The sequence below is a fragment of the Ptychodera flava genome, chromosome 17, assembly GCF_041260155.1.
Source record: "Ptychodera flava strain L36383 chromosome 17, AS_Pfla_20210202, whole genome shotgun sequence".
In the NCBI taxonomy this organism is placed as follows: domain Eukaryota; kingdom Metazoa; phylum Hemichordata; class Enteropneusta; family Ptychoderidae; genus Ptychodera; species Ptychodera flava.
In genome coordinates this window covers 11,472,939-11,485,569 of record NC_091944.1, presented here as the reverse complement: position 1 = coordinate 11,485,569, position 12,631 = coordinate 11,472,939, and the positions used below count along the sequence as shown (strand labels likewise).

The window sequence follows — 12,631 nt, the reverse complement described above, 5'->3', positions numbered from 1 at the left end:
TGATATCAAAAATAGCCTCCATTCTTGCGTTGACTTTATATGGTATCTTGACAATGACAGAACTTTGAAAATTTTATCTATTCCACGAGCTTCAAAATGAGGCTGCACAATGGTAGATCAGAAAGACATTGTAGAAAGTTAAGAGTCCGAACACCTGTCTACCTTACCACAGAACCAGGTCTTGAGTATTACACATGCTTTACATCACATTATTACCAACCAATAGTTCTAAAATGTCACTATTAGCCCCTTGCCAGATAAACCAACCGATAAAACTACATTTGTAAACATGTACAATAGAAGTTATTATGCCGTAAACAAAGGTTAAGTAAAGAAAGCAATTTCTTGACTGTCAGAGGACTATTATGACCATGTGCTCGTTGAAGACTACATACAACTCACTCCACGTTGGTGATAATCAACATGTGATGACCCTATGATACTTTTATTGCTTGATCAAAAAGTCTCCATTCATGAGACAATGGAACCTCAACTAAGAGTGAATTCCAAGTCTTAACTGTAATAGTCGGTCTCTGAATGACCTTACTTTGCGTTTGGTCTGTTTTTGGTTATTTGTTGTTTTGCTAGCGTCGTGGTTATCATAGTATTATTCCGCTCTCATCCACGCTTTTATTTGCACAATTCAAAGCAATTGTTAGGTAGGACAGTGTTTCTTTTCGAGAAATATAAATTTTTATCAATTATTAATATAATCACACTTCCGCGGGCAATAATCATGAATTCGTGATTTCATTTAATAACTGTGAATGATAACGTTCGTGCCTATGAAACGAAAGTTGTTAATACTTATGTAATTTGTAATTGAAAATTCCAAAGTGCACCCAACATGTCTGTTGATATGCTTGAGTGCATACAAGCAAATGAAATACAGTTACGTTCCACTCAAACCGAGTGAGTTTTCAGTACGCGGGTAATAAGACAGGTCCTTCTTAAGGTAGTATGGGTCTCGAAATTGAAAGACTCAAACTTTAGCTCAAAGTTTTCTAAGTGAAACCTTCAAACTATCTCTTACCGAATCAAGATTTAAAAATTATGGGTCACCGTGCAAAGTTTGGAACAAGCGAAAACTTTTACCAAACATTTTGTGATATTTGAAATAGAAAGTGGCCGCCATCCCTGTGTTAACTCTGCGGGAAAAATTGAGTTTGGGATTTTCGAAAAATAAGACGGTGAAAGTTTTTCTTTCTTCAAGAGCTTCAAAATGAGCCCCCACAAGTGGCAGATTAGAAAAGAGTTGTAGAAATTTTTGAGTCCGAATATCTGTCCCCGCGGTGCGTTTCCTACCTTAATATTCAATTTTACAACGGCATGAAAAGATCAAAAATATGCTGTTAGATTTACGTCATCGTGGATCGCTGTCAGGAGGGAAAAAGTGTCTGAGAATCGCCCTTTGGTCAAAAGCCTACCAGGGAGCTGGTAGCTGCGGGCATATCTATCAAAATTCTTCAACAAAATATGCGCTGAATTTCCAACTACATAGAATGTCAATAGCACGCTATCCAAGTTTGAAATAAGACTAAACGCTGCAAATATTACACATATCATTAATCAATCATTTAGTATATTTGCATGCCTTTACTCTTTGCTATAGCCATAGACCCTAGAAACAATTGCAATACTTATTTACCACGATATACACACGATACATGACAACCTAGTCCCCCTGCTCCAGCTTTGTTATGATATTCACGTTGGCATCATATTCTCTCGCAAAGGTACTTGCAAGGAAACAGCATCGGAGAGATTGAAGCCCACGCATTCAAAGGACTGTCCGCACTGCCCACTCTGTAAGTAGATTGTGTCATTTCCAATCACCGCAACTTGATATGGCCAGGGAAAACGCAGAGTTGTGCCTAACCGATGAAATGTCAAAGTTATTTAGAAATGTTTTTCAAAAATTCATAGCTACACTTGAAAGGTAGTACTTGCGGTGACGTTGACAATAGATCATTGACCTAACAACGTGTGACATCTTGTAAACTACACGGTTAACGAATCAGAACGTAAACGATAAGCTCGTTTCTAATGTGGGCGTTTCATTTCACCACAATGAAGAAAAAACCAAATCTATTGAGTATGGAAAAGTCCAATTAGAGTGGCTTTACTAACCCATGATTGAAGTTATCGGTCAAACGGTGTGCACGTAAACTCGCCCGTCAGTCTTTTGGGTCTGTGAGTTAGGGGCGTATAATCTTTACAAGTAAGATGCAGGTTTTACTAACAGGTTCACGTTTGCCTTTGATCAACAGGGATTTACATGGACAGCGCCTCCAGTGGCTGCACATAAACGCATTTGCAGGATTGTCTCGACTGCTCTCTCTGTAAGTCCCTTTTTCTGTCTCCTGTAATAATTATGCAAGACATTGAGCGTTTATGATTGATAGGATGCGATGATAACATACTGTAATATCTAGGGTAAACTGTAATTTACAATGGCAAAAGATCATGTTCTAGGGAAATGGCTTGAATCGTATCAAAGATATTTAAATAAGGTCAATTCTTTAATTGGTCGTTATTCTGTTTCAAATTTCAGGAATCTTTCACACAACCAAATCCAATACATTGACAATGGAGTTTTCAACGGACTTTCCAAGTTATTGGTTTTGTGAGTATTGAGAGTGCGCTACGCTTCATAGAACCCATCCTTTTCCAAATCGTTGTAACCATTGTAAGTAATATACAAACGAAATTTTGAACCCGTTTTATGACGGCAAAAGTACTCCGGACGAAAATTCAAATGTACACTATCTCGGTGCACTTTCACGTATACACATGCTGTGTTGACAAGGTAAATGGTTGGTATTTTAAGGCAGTTCGCACCTCGAAAGTGAAAGACTTAAACTTTTGATCAAAGTTTCCCCAAAGAAACTTCCAACTATTCTCTCACAAATCAAAATAAGGAACAGAGAGCACAGCACCAGAGAGACAGATCACTTAACTACGGCAACCGAGGAGGCTCATGAAATCACTTTTGATAGTTTTATTTCAACTGCGATTTTGACTTTAGATTTACAAAATCAAAATCAAAATCAAACTCGAAATGAAGATTAGTTTCATTTCCAAGAATGACAATGATTCTAACTTTAAAGCGAAAATCAAAATGTAAAGGAAATCTAAAGTCAATTTTAATTCGAGAGAAAAAATCAAATCAAAATCAAACTCGAAATGAAAATGAATTTCATTTTCAAGAATGAAAATGATTTTAACTCTAAAGCGAAAATCAAAATATAAAGGAAATCTAAAGTCAAAATCGCAGTTGAAATAAAACTATCAAAAGTGATTTCATGAGCCTTCTCGGTTGCCGTTTTTAACATTCAGTTCCCGACATTTGAAATTCAAAGTGGCCGCTACCCCCATGTTTACTCTCTCGGGGAAAATGAAATATTCGATTGTAAAAACTAAGACTGAATTTTTCTTACTTCAAGAGCTTTGGAACGAGCCCCCACAAGCAGTGGCCCTGAAAACGTAATGCAAAAATTTGGGAGTACTGATATTTGTCCCCGAGGCGCATTTTACATTTACCTTAACATGTTTTGTGGAGTCGAGCGTGGACTTGCAGTTGACATACAAAATAAAAATCGTAAAAAAATAACAAATTACATCTAATAGCCTTTTAAAGGTATACTGTCACCTCTTCCGATTTTGCCACAGTTACCATGGAAAGAGAAAATCTAAACAAACACAGATTTTAAGCGGGTGGCCGCTTTTTAAAAACAGCGCCCTCACATGGGTATTTTGAATACCAAGGAACGCCCCTTTGACCATATATGGGCATATTTAGATTACAGGTGACTGTATACCTTTAAGTAGAATTGGCGTTTTAGAAACACGTGACTGACTATATGCTGTTGATATCTAGACCCATCTTCATCCATTTCCATATTTATATATTTTATATTTATGTCTTTTATTATTTTTTCATATCTCTCCAGAGATATCTCCAACAACGTCGTCATAGAAATTGATAGTAAGGTCTTCTACGGCCTTATGGAGTTGACAGAGTTGTAAGTATGGCAAACGATACAGTATCAGATTCATTCTGTTCCTTGATATTCAGAAACGTAAAATCCCAAGTCTACGAGTTTGATTTATCGGGTGGCTTCAATGTCTTTGAATTAAACCCCTATTACGAATTTGTACAGGAATACAGAATTAGGCCAAGAAAAATAAAAAGTTTGTTTCTCGTCCTAGACATATTTCAAAAATGATGCTTGACGCGGGTTCTTTACTCTCAACCTTTTTTTATTTTTCAATCAACAAGAACGCGCAAAAACATGAAAACAACATAGGAATGCACGCAGAGATAAATGCACAGCAGTGTTGCTTTATTATCTTTGTATATCAACAGTTCTGCGGTTAGACTTTTAGTGCAGCAATGCACAGTTTTCACAGGGTAATATAACAGTGACATATGTGTACAGTTCTGAATTTAATGTTAATGTCAATTATTTTTACGGTTCTGTTTTATACAGCACTGTGTTATGCACTATCGTCGCGTATTTTTGCGTTTATTTTTTGTATTTTATTTCCTCATGAGTAAAAAAAAAGGTTGACGCGGCGGGTCTGAATTGACGCGTGCGATCCTTTCAAACAACATTCTGAGGGCGATTTATAGTGCTAGTAATAAAATACAGTGTCTGATGTTTCACATGTGTAAAAATCGTAAACATATTGACAAATACGAACCTCTGTTTTACTCTTCCATGCCAGATATACAGACGAATATCGCTTCTGCTGTATGGCAAAGTTTGTGCAGAAATGCCACCCGCCGCCCGACCAGTTCTCGTCCTGTCAGGATCTCATGTCAAATGTCGTTCTAAGAGGTGGTATCTGGTTGCTAGGGGTGATTGCTTCTGTAGGAAACTTGGTCGTCGTTTGCTTTCGTCTTCGAGACAGGAGAGACAACAAGGCAAGCTTTTTCTGTCAGTTCGTCAAATTTATACGGCCATTTACAAAATTTTTCAATTGATGTTTCAATGTGTTCCCATAGTTCCATGATTAGGGCGTCAGAAAAAAGACACTGCCAATTATTCCAAGCAAGCTTGTCGACACACGATTTTCTGGCGTCTTTTTAACACAGTATTTCGCTCTCTTATATGTGTTTAGGTCTTTCGTGGATGTTAGATGTATAATGACAGCCGCACTCATCAATAAAAGTTTTCACAGTACATGTATATGAAAAATGAAATGCTCAGGCAAGGAAAAGCTAGCATTCATATCTATTGTTGCAATCATGCATACTGAAAAGAGAATCTGACAGTTAACTCGTCTTGATTTTGAGTGACAAGTATGGGCCCGGTGGACGGCTTGACATGACGCTAAAACTCACACGAACTTCACTTACCGCACATACGTCTGACAGAAAGTTGGCATCGGAATCAGAGTCAGAATAGTTTTCTCAGGTCAGGTGGAATTGAATCTTACTCTGATACTTGCAGCGTCAGTTTTGGCATCAGTCGCATCCAGTTCCGAAGATACGGCTGACGGTATGATTGACGAGACTGATAACTTCATTAAAATGCTATGAAAAGCGCGGCTGTTTTCGTCACTTCATAAAAACATATATCGCCCTTGTGCGCTTCTGAGTCGGAAGACACTGATGGCTGAAGATTTGTACCTTCAAGTTCGATTATTGTTGCTGCATATTGACTTCATTGCATGAACCCACATTCTGTTCAAGAGGGTGAAAAGCGATCGGAAACGCTGACTTTGACTCAGTACGATTCAGGTTCATATTCTACAGTAAGTGACACACGTTAATCTTTAAAATCAAGACATTGGAAATTAAAGGCCAATTAGTGCCACGTGATTATCGTTGTCATGAATTTTTAAATAACAGTTGTTTTAAACTCAACTTGCACTTTTCTCAAACATAATTTGTCCTTTAATATATATTATGGGCCGCATACATCTTTCCAACTAAAATATGAATGAGTCATGTCACAGGGCTGAATACATCTGTCAAATTTCAATCATGAGTTGTCATACATTTATACATTTGTGGTTTTTACATACCTTACATATACTGAAAACATCTCTCTGTCATAAGGGTATATACGTATGAAGAAATGGCGATATTTGTTCTTTCTATGTACACAGTGACCAAACCTGTTTCACTTCTGGGGCGTTTTCAGTAAGATGGTAGGTCTCGTCGATCGTATCTTCGGGTACGCCTGCGGAACTGATCGGATCTGATGCTTACACTGACACGAGGAGAATTAAAATCAGAATCAGTTTCGCGCGACCTGTGAACTTGATTCTGATACAGATTCTGACGCCAACTTTTCTGACAAACTTGCCGCCGTTTTTATGATTGTGGCGAAGTTAAATGTGTCGGTCGGTTTCCTTTCAGAACATTGGATTTTGTCTGGAAATTTCTGACCACTGACATGCCCTTGCTCTATAAATAAAGAATCCCTCCGTTATGTTCCATTATCATTCTCAAATACATGTTTTTTTTACAATCTTACAGGTTCATTCCTTCCTGATAACCAACTTGGCGGTGGGGGACCTGTGTATGGGTGTGTATCTGATCATTATAGCCGTTGCAGACACTTACTACCGTGGCAACTACATCATTCACGACAAAGTCTGGCGCCAAAGTCAATTCTGCAAGATCGCAGGTTTCTTGTCGACGTTTTCTAGTGAACTGTCCGTGTTTACACTGACGGTCATCACGGTGGATCGTCTCGTCTGCATCGTCTTCCCGTTTCGCTTCAATCGCCTCGAATTCAAGGGTGCCGCCCGACTCATGGCGGCGCTGTGGTTGATCGTCTTTTTCATCTCGGCGGTGCCACTCTTTGGGTTGTCCTACTTCACCGACTACTACGGACGCTCCGGAGTATGCTTGGCTCTGCACATCACCAACGAGAGGCCAGACGGATGGGAATACTCCGTGTTTGTTTTCTTGATCATAAATTTGGTGAACTTTTTAATTATCTTGCTGTCCTACATAGCGATGTTTATCGTTGCAAGTAAAACGCAGCAAGCTGTTCGAAACAGAGATCTGAAAACCGAAAGTGCAATGGCAAAGAGAATCACAGTCATCGTCATGTCGGACTTTTTCTGCTGGGTACCTATAATTCTTCTAGGGTTGGCATCGCTAGGGGGCGCTGTCATTCCACCCCAGGTATTTACTTCGAAGAAATCCTGAAACCTATTAAGTAATCTTGTTTCGGGCGAATACATCGTTCGACAGTTAATTTGTACTTTTAACACTTATTTTGAATATTATTACCAGCAAGTAAATAATCTAGCGAGAATTTAGGATGGAAATTTCCGGAGAAGTCAACACCAGCGTGATACTCAAATAATATTCAAAAGCCGTTTGCTTTTCTTTATAATGTATTTTATTCATTGGTTTACACACTTCCCTCTTTTGCTATTTTACTTTCCACAGGTATATGCCTGGATAGCTGTATTTGTTCTGCCTCTGAATTCCGCCCTCAATCCGGTTCTCTATACACTGTCAACTCCTACGTTTGTGAAGAGAACGAAGAAAATGGCCGATTCAATTGGAGAGTCATTCCGTTCAAGATGGCGAACCGATGGACGCACAAATAGCTTCACGGGTATTTAGAAACACATAGCGTACGACTGTAATGATTAATAGGAAAGTTGATATTATTAAACGAGTAACGATTTACATAAGTCACGCGCAGTAAATGACCTTGATCTTGCACTGCTACTCGTCGGTGTGATATTAAAGCACTAGTGACTATTAACTCTGCGAATTTTAAGTACTCTTTTCAGTGCACAAAGCATACATTGTTCTCCAAGGTTAATGAAACATCTAGTGACGGGATAGGTTTGATGCTCATTTATTGTCGTTTAAGAATCAAACATCTTTTGTTGACATTTATTCGTCAACGATACCAGTGTGATGATGACGTACAGTTAAGGTATGATTGCTGCCTGACGATAGTACTTTCCTTTTCTATAAACGGCATAAGGCAATATTTCTGTGTCAACCCCATATCATTCGCTATGCGTTTCCGCGCTATGGGCACGTAACAAGCATGCAAGTTCATATCGTATTGCGTTGGGGCAAAACTACCAAAGATTCTATTGAACCACTACATAGTCTGTGTTCATAAGCTTCATACTGGTCAGTTCGACACTTTAAAAAGAGCAGACCAAGATTTTTTAGTTTTCCCACCGCCGAACCAAGTTTCTGAGATATCAACTGTGCTTATTGTTACTGTGGCTTTAATTGTTAGGCATATTGACTTTCCACACAGACCATTTTCAGTTTACACCCGTATCTACATGTGGCCACTCATATGGCCTGACATTGAATCTGAATTATGTTAGGATTTATGACTACTACTTGAATACTATACCCAATGTAGTAAACGTTGGTTACCATGTTAAGGCCGGGGATGCGAATATGTTGTTGAGAAAGGAACATGATCAAGCCGTACCGATTACAAACAAAGAACAAAATGGCCACATATGAACAAAATTTCACGTTACTGGTGTCGTCAACTGAATCTCTTGTCAATTGCCCACTCTGTTGCTCATAGTGTATGCTTTTCCCGCTCAAAATTGAAAATCAAAGCAGCGTCGAAGTACACAACTGACATCAAATCTCTGTTTCCCAAAACGTTAGTTTCAGAATCTCAGGCGAGGTCATCATTTTCATACACCGGTATAGACCGCCTTGACAGATGTGCTTCTGTTGCTTCAAGTAACTCGGCCACTGTGGCTATTCGTCTCAGATCCTTTTCCGGAGGCCATAATGGCGGCGCTGACCTCACCGGATGTCACGACAAGAGAACCGGAAGTGATCCCAGCACACGGGAAAGATGTGACAGTGGCAAAAGTGTGACTTTCGCATCAGATTCCAGAACTTGGCTAAGGAGAGCGCTTCAGGCACCACCAAAGGAAATTAAAATTGTTGAGAAGTTTAGAGAGGTGATAATAGTTCTATTGTTAGATTATATGTTGAGGATATTTGTTATTTATCGAACTTCTATGGTATAAGATCTAGATAATTTATAAAAAAGAAAAACAATATAGATACAGGAAACTTGAATATGGCACGTTATGATAATTGAGGGCCTGTTTTAGATTTGGTACAGTAAATCCGTGATTGCTATCCTGCCGTTCGGAACACTTTGTCGAACAGCGCCCTCTAATTTTAATGCCATGTACAATGTCTCCCCAGAATAAATTCAAGATAGAATTTAAACCAGAGGAACAGAGTGTTGGTGCCATGATAATTGGGTTTCTTGAACTGTTTTCTGAAGCCCAAGAGAAACACTTTACCAGATTACGGGATATGTTGAAGAAACTTAGCAGCAACGATACAGCGCATGAAAATATCATCAGGATGCTATGGAGTGGCAGCGTGTCTGATCTTTTAAGCGGCCAGGCGATAACGGAGCAGTTCCCTGGAGAGTTTAAGTGGTAAGTGTTACTTGATTCAGCACACGTGTTTCTGCTTCACGGAAAGTCGTTACAATTCTTCGTATAATTAGTGTTCATCATGGCGTCAGCGGTAGTGTTGCTCTACTCGGAGCACGTGTTTAATATGCCTGAAGGTCAACACGGCTTAGTATTGAAGACCATTTAGGAATTGAGCGATTTTTCTTGCATTGTATGTTTATCCGAAAAAGTAAGCTTATGTATTACTGATAGCAAGACGATATGTTGTGCGAAGGAAAAGTAATTTTTAATAGCAGCATGTTTTAGGTTTAAGTTTCAGTGTTTTATAAAGTACGTGATTGTGCAATATTTGCATGCATGATTTTATCACAACAATAAACCCAAAAGTAAGTAGATTTCTCTCATTCTACAGTTCTCTTTGGTTCTACAAACTACAGTGATGGAGCGCGCCCTCTGTGATAAGAAAATTGCCGCATACTTAGACTTTATTTATTTATTTTCATTTATTTATTTATTTATTTATTTATTTCGAGAACCAGCTCATACACCAAAAAACATACCGTGTTCAAAAAACATACAGTGTTCATCCGGTTTTTAGGGTTCTACCTAAGTCTAAGTTCATTATGCATCCCCTCCCCAGCTGAGTTATTTTTTATATTTATGTACAACTAAATCGCTGCTACTAACTTCTCAGTGCATCTGCCTTGCACAGATGTCATCAGTCCTAATTTTACTTGAATTGCGGTTTCTACAGGGACGAGATATAAACAACTTCTAATCCAATCTCTTCCCATAAGGTGCATCTGTGTAGAATACATAGAGGGCGTTACTTTGAAGACTTTTGCCAAAGACAAGATTGACACCAGAGAGCTTAGTCGCATAGTTATCCAGATTGCCAAGGCTTTGGATCATTTGAGAAAGCATAAAATTGTTTACAACAATCTTTCAACGTCATCTATAATTATCCAGAGAATTGGACAGGTGTGTGCAGAAACTTTCAATTGATATCATGCGTATAAAAAGAATCCCTTGCTATTGGCAAAATGTAAAATCCTCAATGTTTTTTAACCACAACAAATCACTTCATTTGTTATTCTGCCACTACAAGGTAGAATTCCTTACCTGCCAATTTAGCACAATTTTGCCATAAAAGGCAAAATATCTTCCGAGCTGAAACCATTGGTTGTTGAATATGCATATCATTAGCATCTGTATTTCAATTGTCTATGATGCTACACACTCAATATGAGGGGGGCATAATTTTGGTTAGTCTGTCCAGAAAACTTTTTCGGCCTTTATCTTTTTGGTTTTTTTTTCAATATTTTGTTGTTATATCTCGATAAATGTTAATGAGATGCCTTGTGTCATTTCTGATTTGCTCTCATTTCAATCGTCAAAGACACGAACGAAGGACTCAGTTGTCAGGCTCACTACTGTGATTGGAACTAATTTGGGATAATTGGATCTTCGTATTTTTCAAATTTCTCAAAAGCGTTAGGTGCCATATAGCTGAATGTTGCAATATTACGAACTACTCATAAAAAACAATTGTATAACTTAAAATAGAAAAGCAGATGAGCTTACGTTTGCAGATTAAAACGACCTTACTTCAACATCCAATTATCCCAAATTAGTTCCAATCGTGTTACACCAACCGACTAAACATATCAGAGTGCCGCCTTACTTGAAATCGTAATGCTTTTTGTTAAAGTACGGGAAAATATCAAATAACTTCACTTTGCCCCCTCAATTTTAGGAATCAAGCAGGAAAGTGCGACCGATTTTATTTGATTTTGCAAAGCCGTCGACCTGTCTGTAGCGCTCTCTACCGACTCGGAGGATGTCGACCATATGAATGATGTTATGGGAATTGCACGAATGCTCAATGACCTTTGCACAACTGTAATGGTTACAACTGATTCAGAAGACACCGGTAAACATGTTTTCAACGTTTTACTGTAGGACGTCTATTCGGTAACAAACGATAGTGTTGCGAGTTCTATCAACGCCGGCTATAACGGAATATCAAATTTATCATTATCTGTCAAAGTGAGGTATAAGTGATTCAACACGCATGTCTGTCTTGGGCCGTAATATACTGAGTCTGCATCCTAGCATTTAACTTAGATATGATCATGTATACTGCAAGTATGACGGAGAAAAGGCATAGATTCGCGTTACAAGTGCTTGTGACCCGATTGCCGCCCCTTGGCGACGAGGAAATATATCATGCCTTCTGGTCAAATAATTGACATCTTGTTTTATTTTCTCTTCATCTCTAGACTATGAAAGAACGCCCTTGTTTCCAATGTCACAAAGTGTCAAAAGAAACGGACTTAGGGTGCGTATATTTTTGTAATCATTGTTTTCTTATTGTTATGCTTTCATTTTACAAATTACATTACGTATATCTCAAAGGATTATATTCAACTGCAATCGCAGAAAAAGTAATCGGCAATACAGTAGGTAAATTGTGTGATTGTTCTACCATTCTCTCAGGTCTTAAGTCTTTTCTCCACAAAACGAGTTACTTATAACTTATATGTTTGTATGTTTCTTCACAATAGGCGGATGAAGTTCTACGCATGTGCATTACAGAATGTGCCACCGAACCACCATCGGCTTTTGATATTCTAAATCAACTGACATCGTTGATGAGTGACCCGGATATTGTCTATTACGTTTGACGTGTTCATTTCACTGTGATTTGTACATAGTATATCACAAAACAGATATTTATTTTCTTAAATTGAGTATATTTGAAGAATGGAGACTGTATCAGTTAGGAATTGAAGATGCTATTCGCTCTAAGTTGGTTCCGATAAGGAATGGTTTTCGAAAACACTTCTTAATTTCGAAGAAATAGCTTACACAGGGTGTTCAGAACAATGCTCCAGTTGTTTTTTTTAAAATAAATATAACCCAAAAAGAGGCGTTTTCTTGAACGCAAGACGTTTCTACACACTGTCTCCGAAATGTGGTCGCCAATTTCTTGGATATGTGAACATGGCTACTGAGCTACGCAAACTGGAGAGTTTGAATATTTGTCAAGCATGCCTCATCCGTTGCGGTTTCTGACATTCAAGCAATGCTGGAAGGTGATGTGTACCTGAGAAAACGTCAACTTGGATGAGAACAATAATAAATTGGGAACGAATGAGAATATTTCATCTGACTACCGACATTTCGAATATTTAAGTAACAATGCAACCCGTGTATT

General features: G+C 38.4%; 1 protein-coding gene across 1 annotated transcript in view; it reads left to right on the top strand.

Moving 5' to 3' along the window:
* Positions 1-12,316, top strand: part of LOC139115412 (G-protein coupled receptor GRL101-like) — a 54,612-nt gene extending 42,296 nt beyond the window's left edge. The window contains exons 18-30 of the mRNA XM_070677507.1: positions 1,737-1,808; positions 2,271-2,342; positions 2,555-2,626; positions 3,954-4,025; positions 4,732-4,930; positions 6,494-7,150; positions 7,421-7,592; positions 8,633-8,937; positions 9,191-9,432; positions 10,209-10,392; positions 11,168-11,344; positions 11,694-11,752; positions 11,979-12,316. Coding sequence (XP_070533608.1) covers positions 1,737-1,808; positions 2,271-2,342; positions 2,555-2,626; positions 3,954-4,025; positions 4,732-4,930; positions 6,494-7,150; positions 7,421-7,592; positions 8,633-8,937; positions 9,191-9,432; positions 10,209-10,392; positions 11,168-11,230 — 2,110 coding nt within the window. The 3' untranslated portion in view covers positions 11,231-11,344; positions 11,694-11,752; positions 11,979-12,316. The remainder of the gene's footprint in view (positions 1-1,736; positions 1,809-2,270; positions 2,343-2,554; positions 2,627-3,953; positions 4,026-4,731; positions 4,931-6,493; positions 7,151-7,420; positions 7,593-8,632; positions 8,938-9,190; positions 9,433-10,208; positions 10,393-11,167; positions 11,345-11,693; positions 11,753-11,978) is intronic.
* Positions 12,317-12,631: the final 315 nt, after the last annotated feature.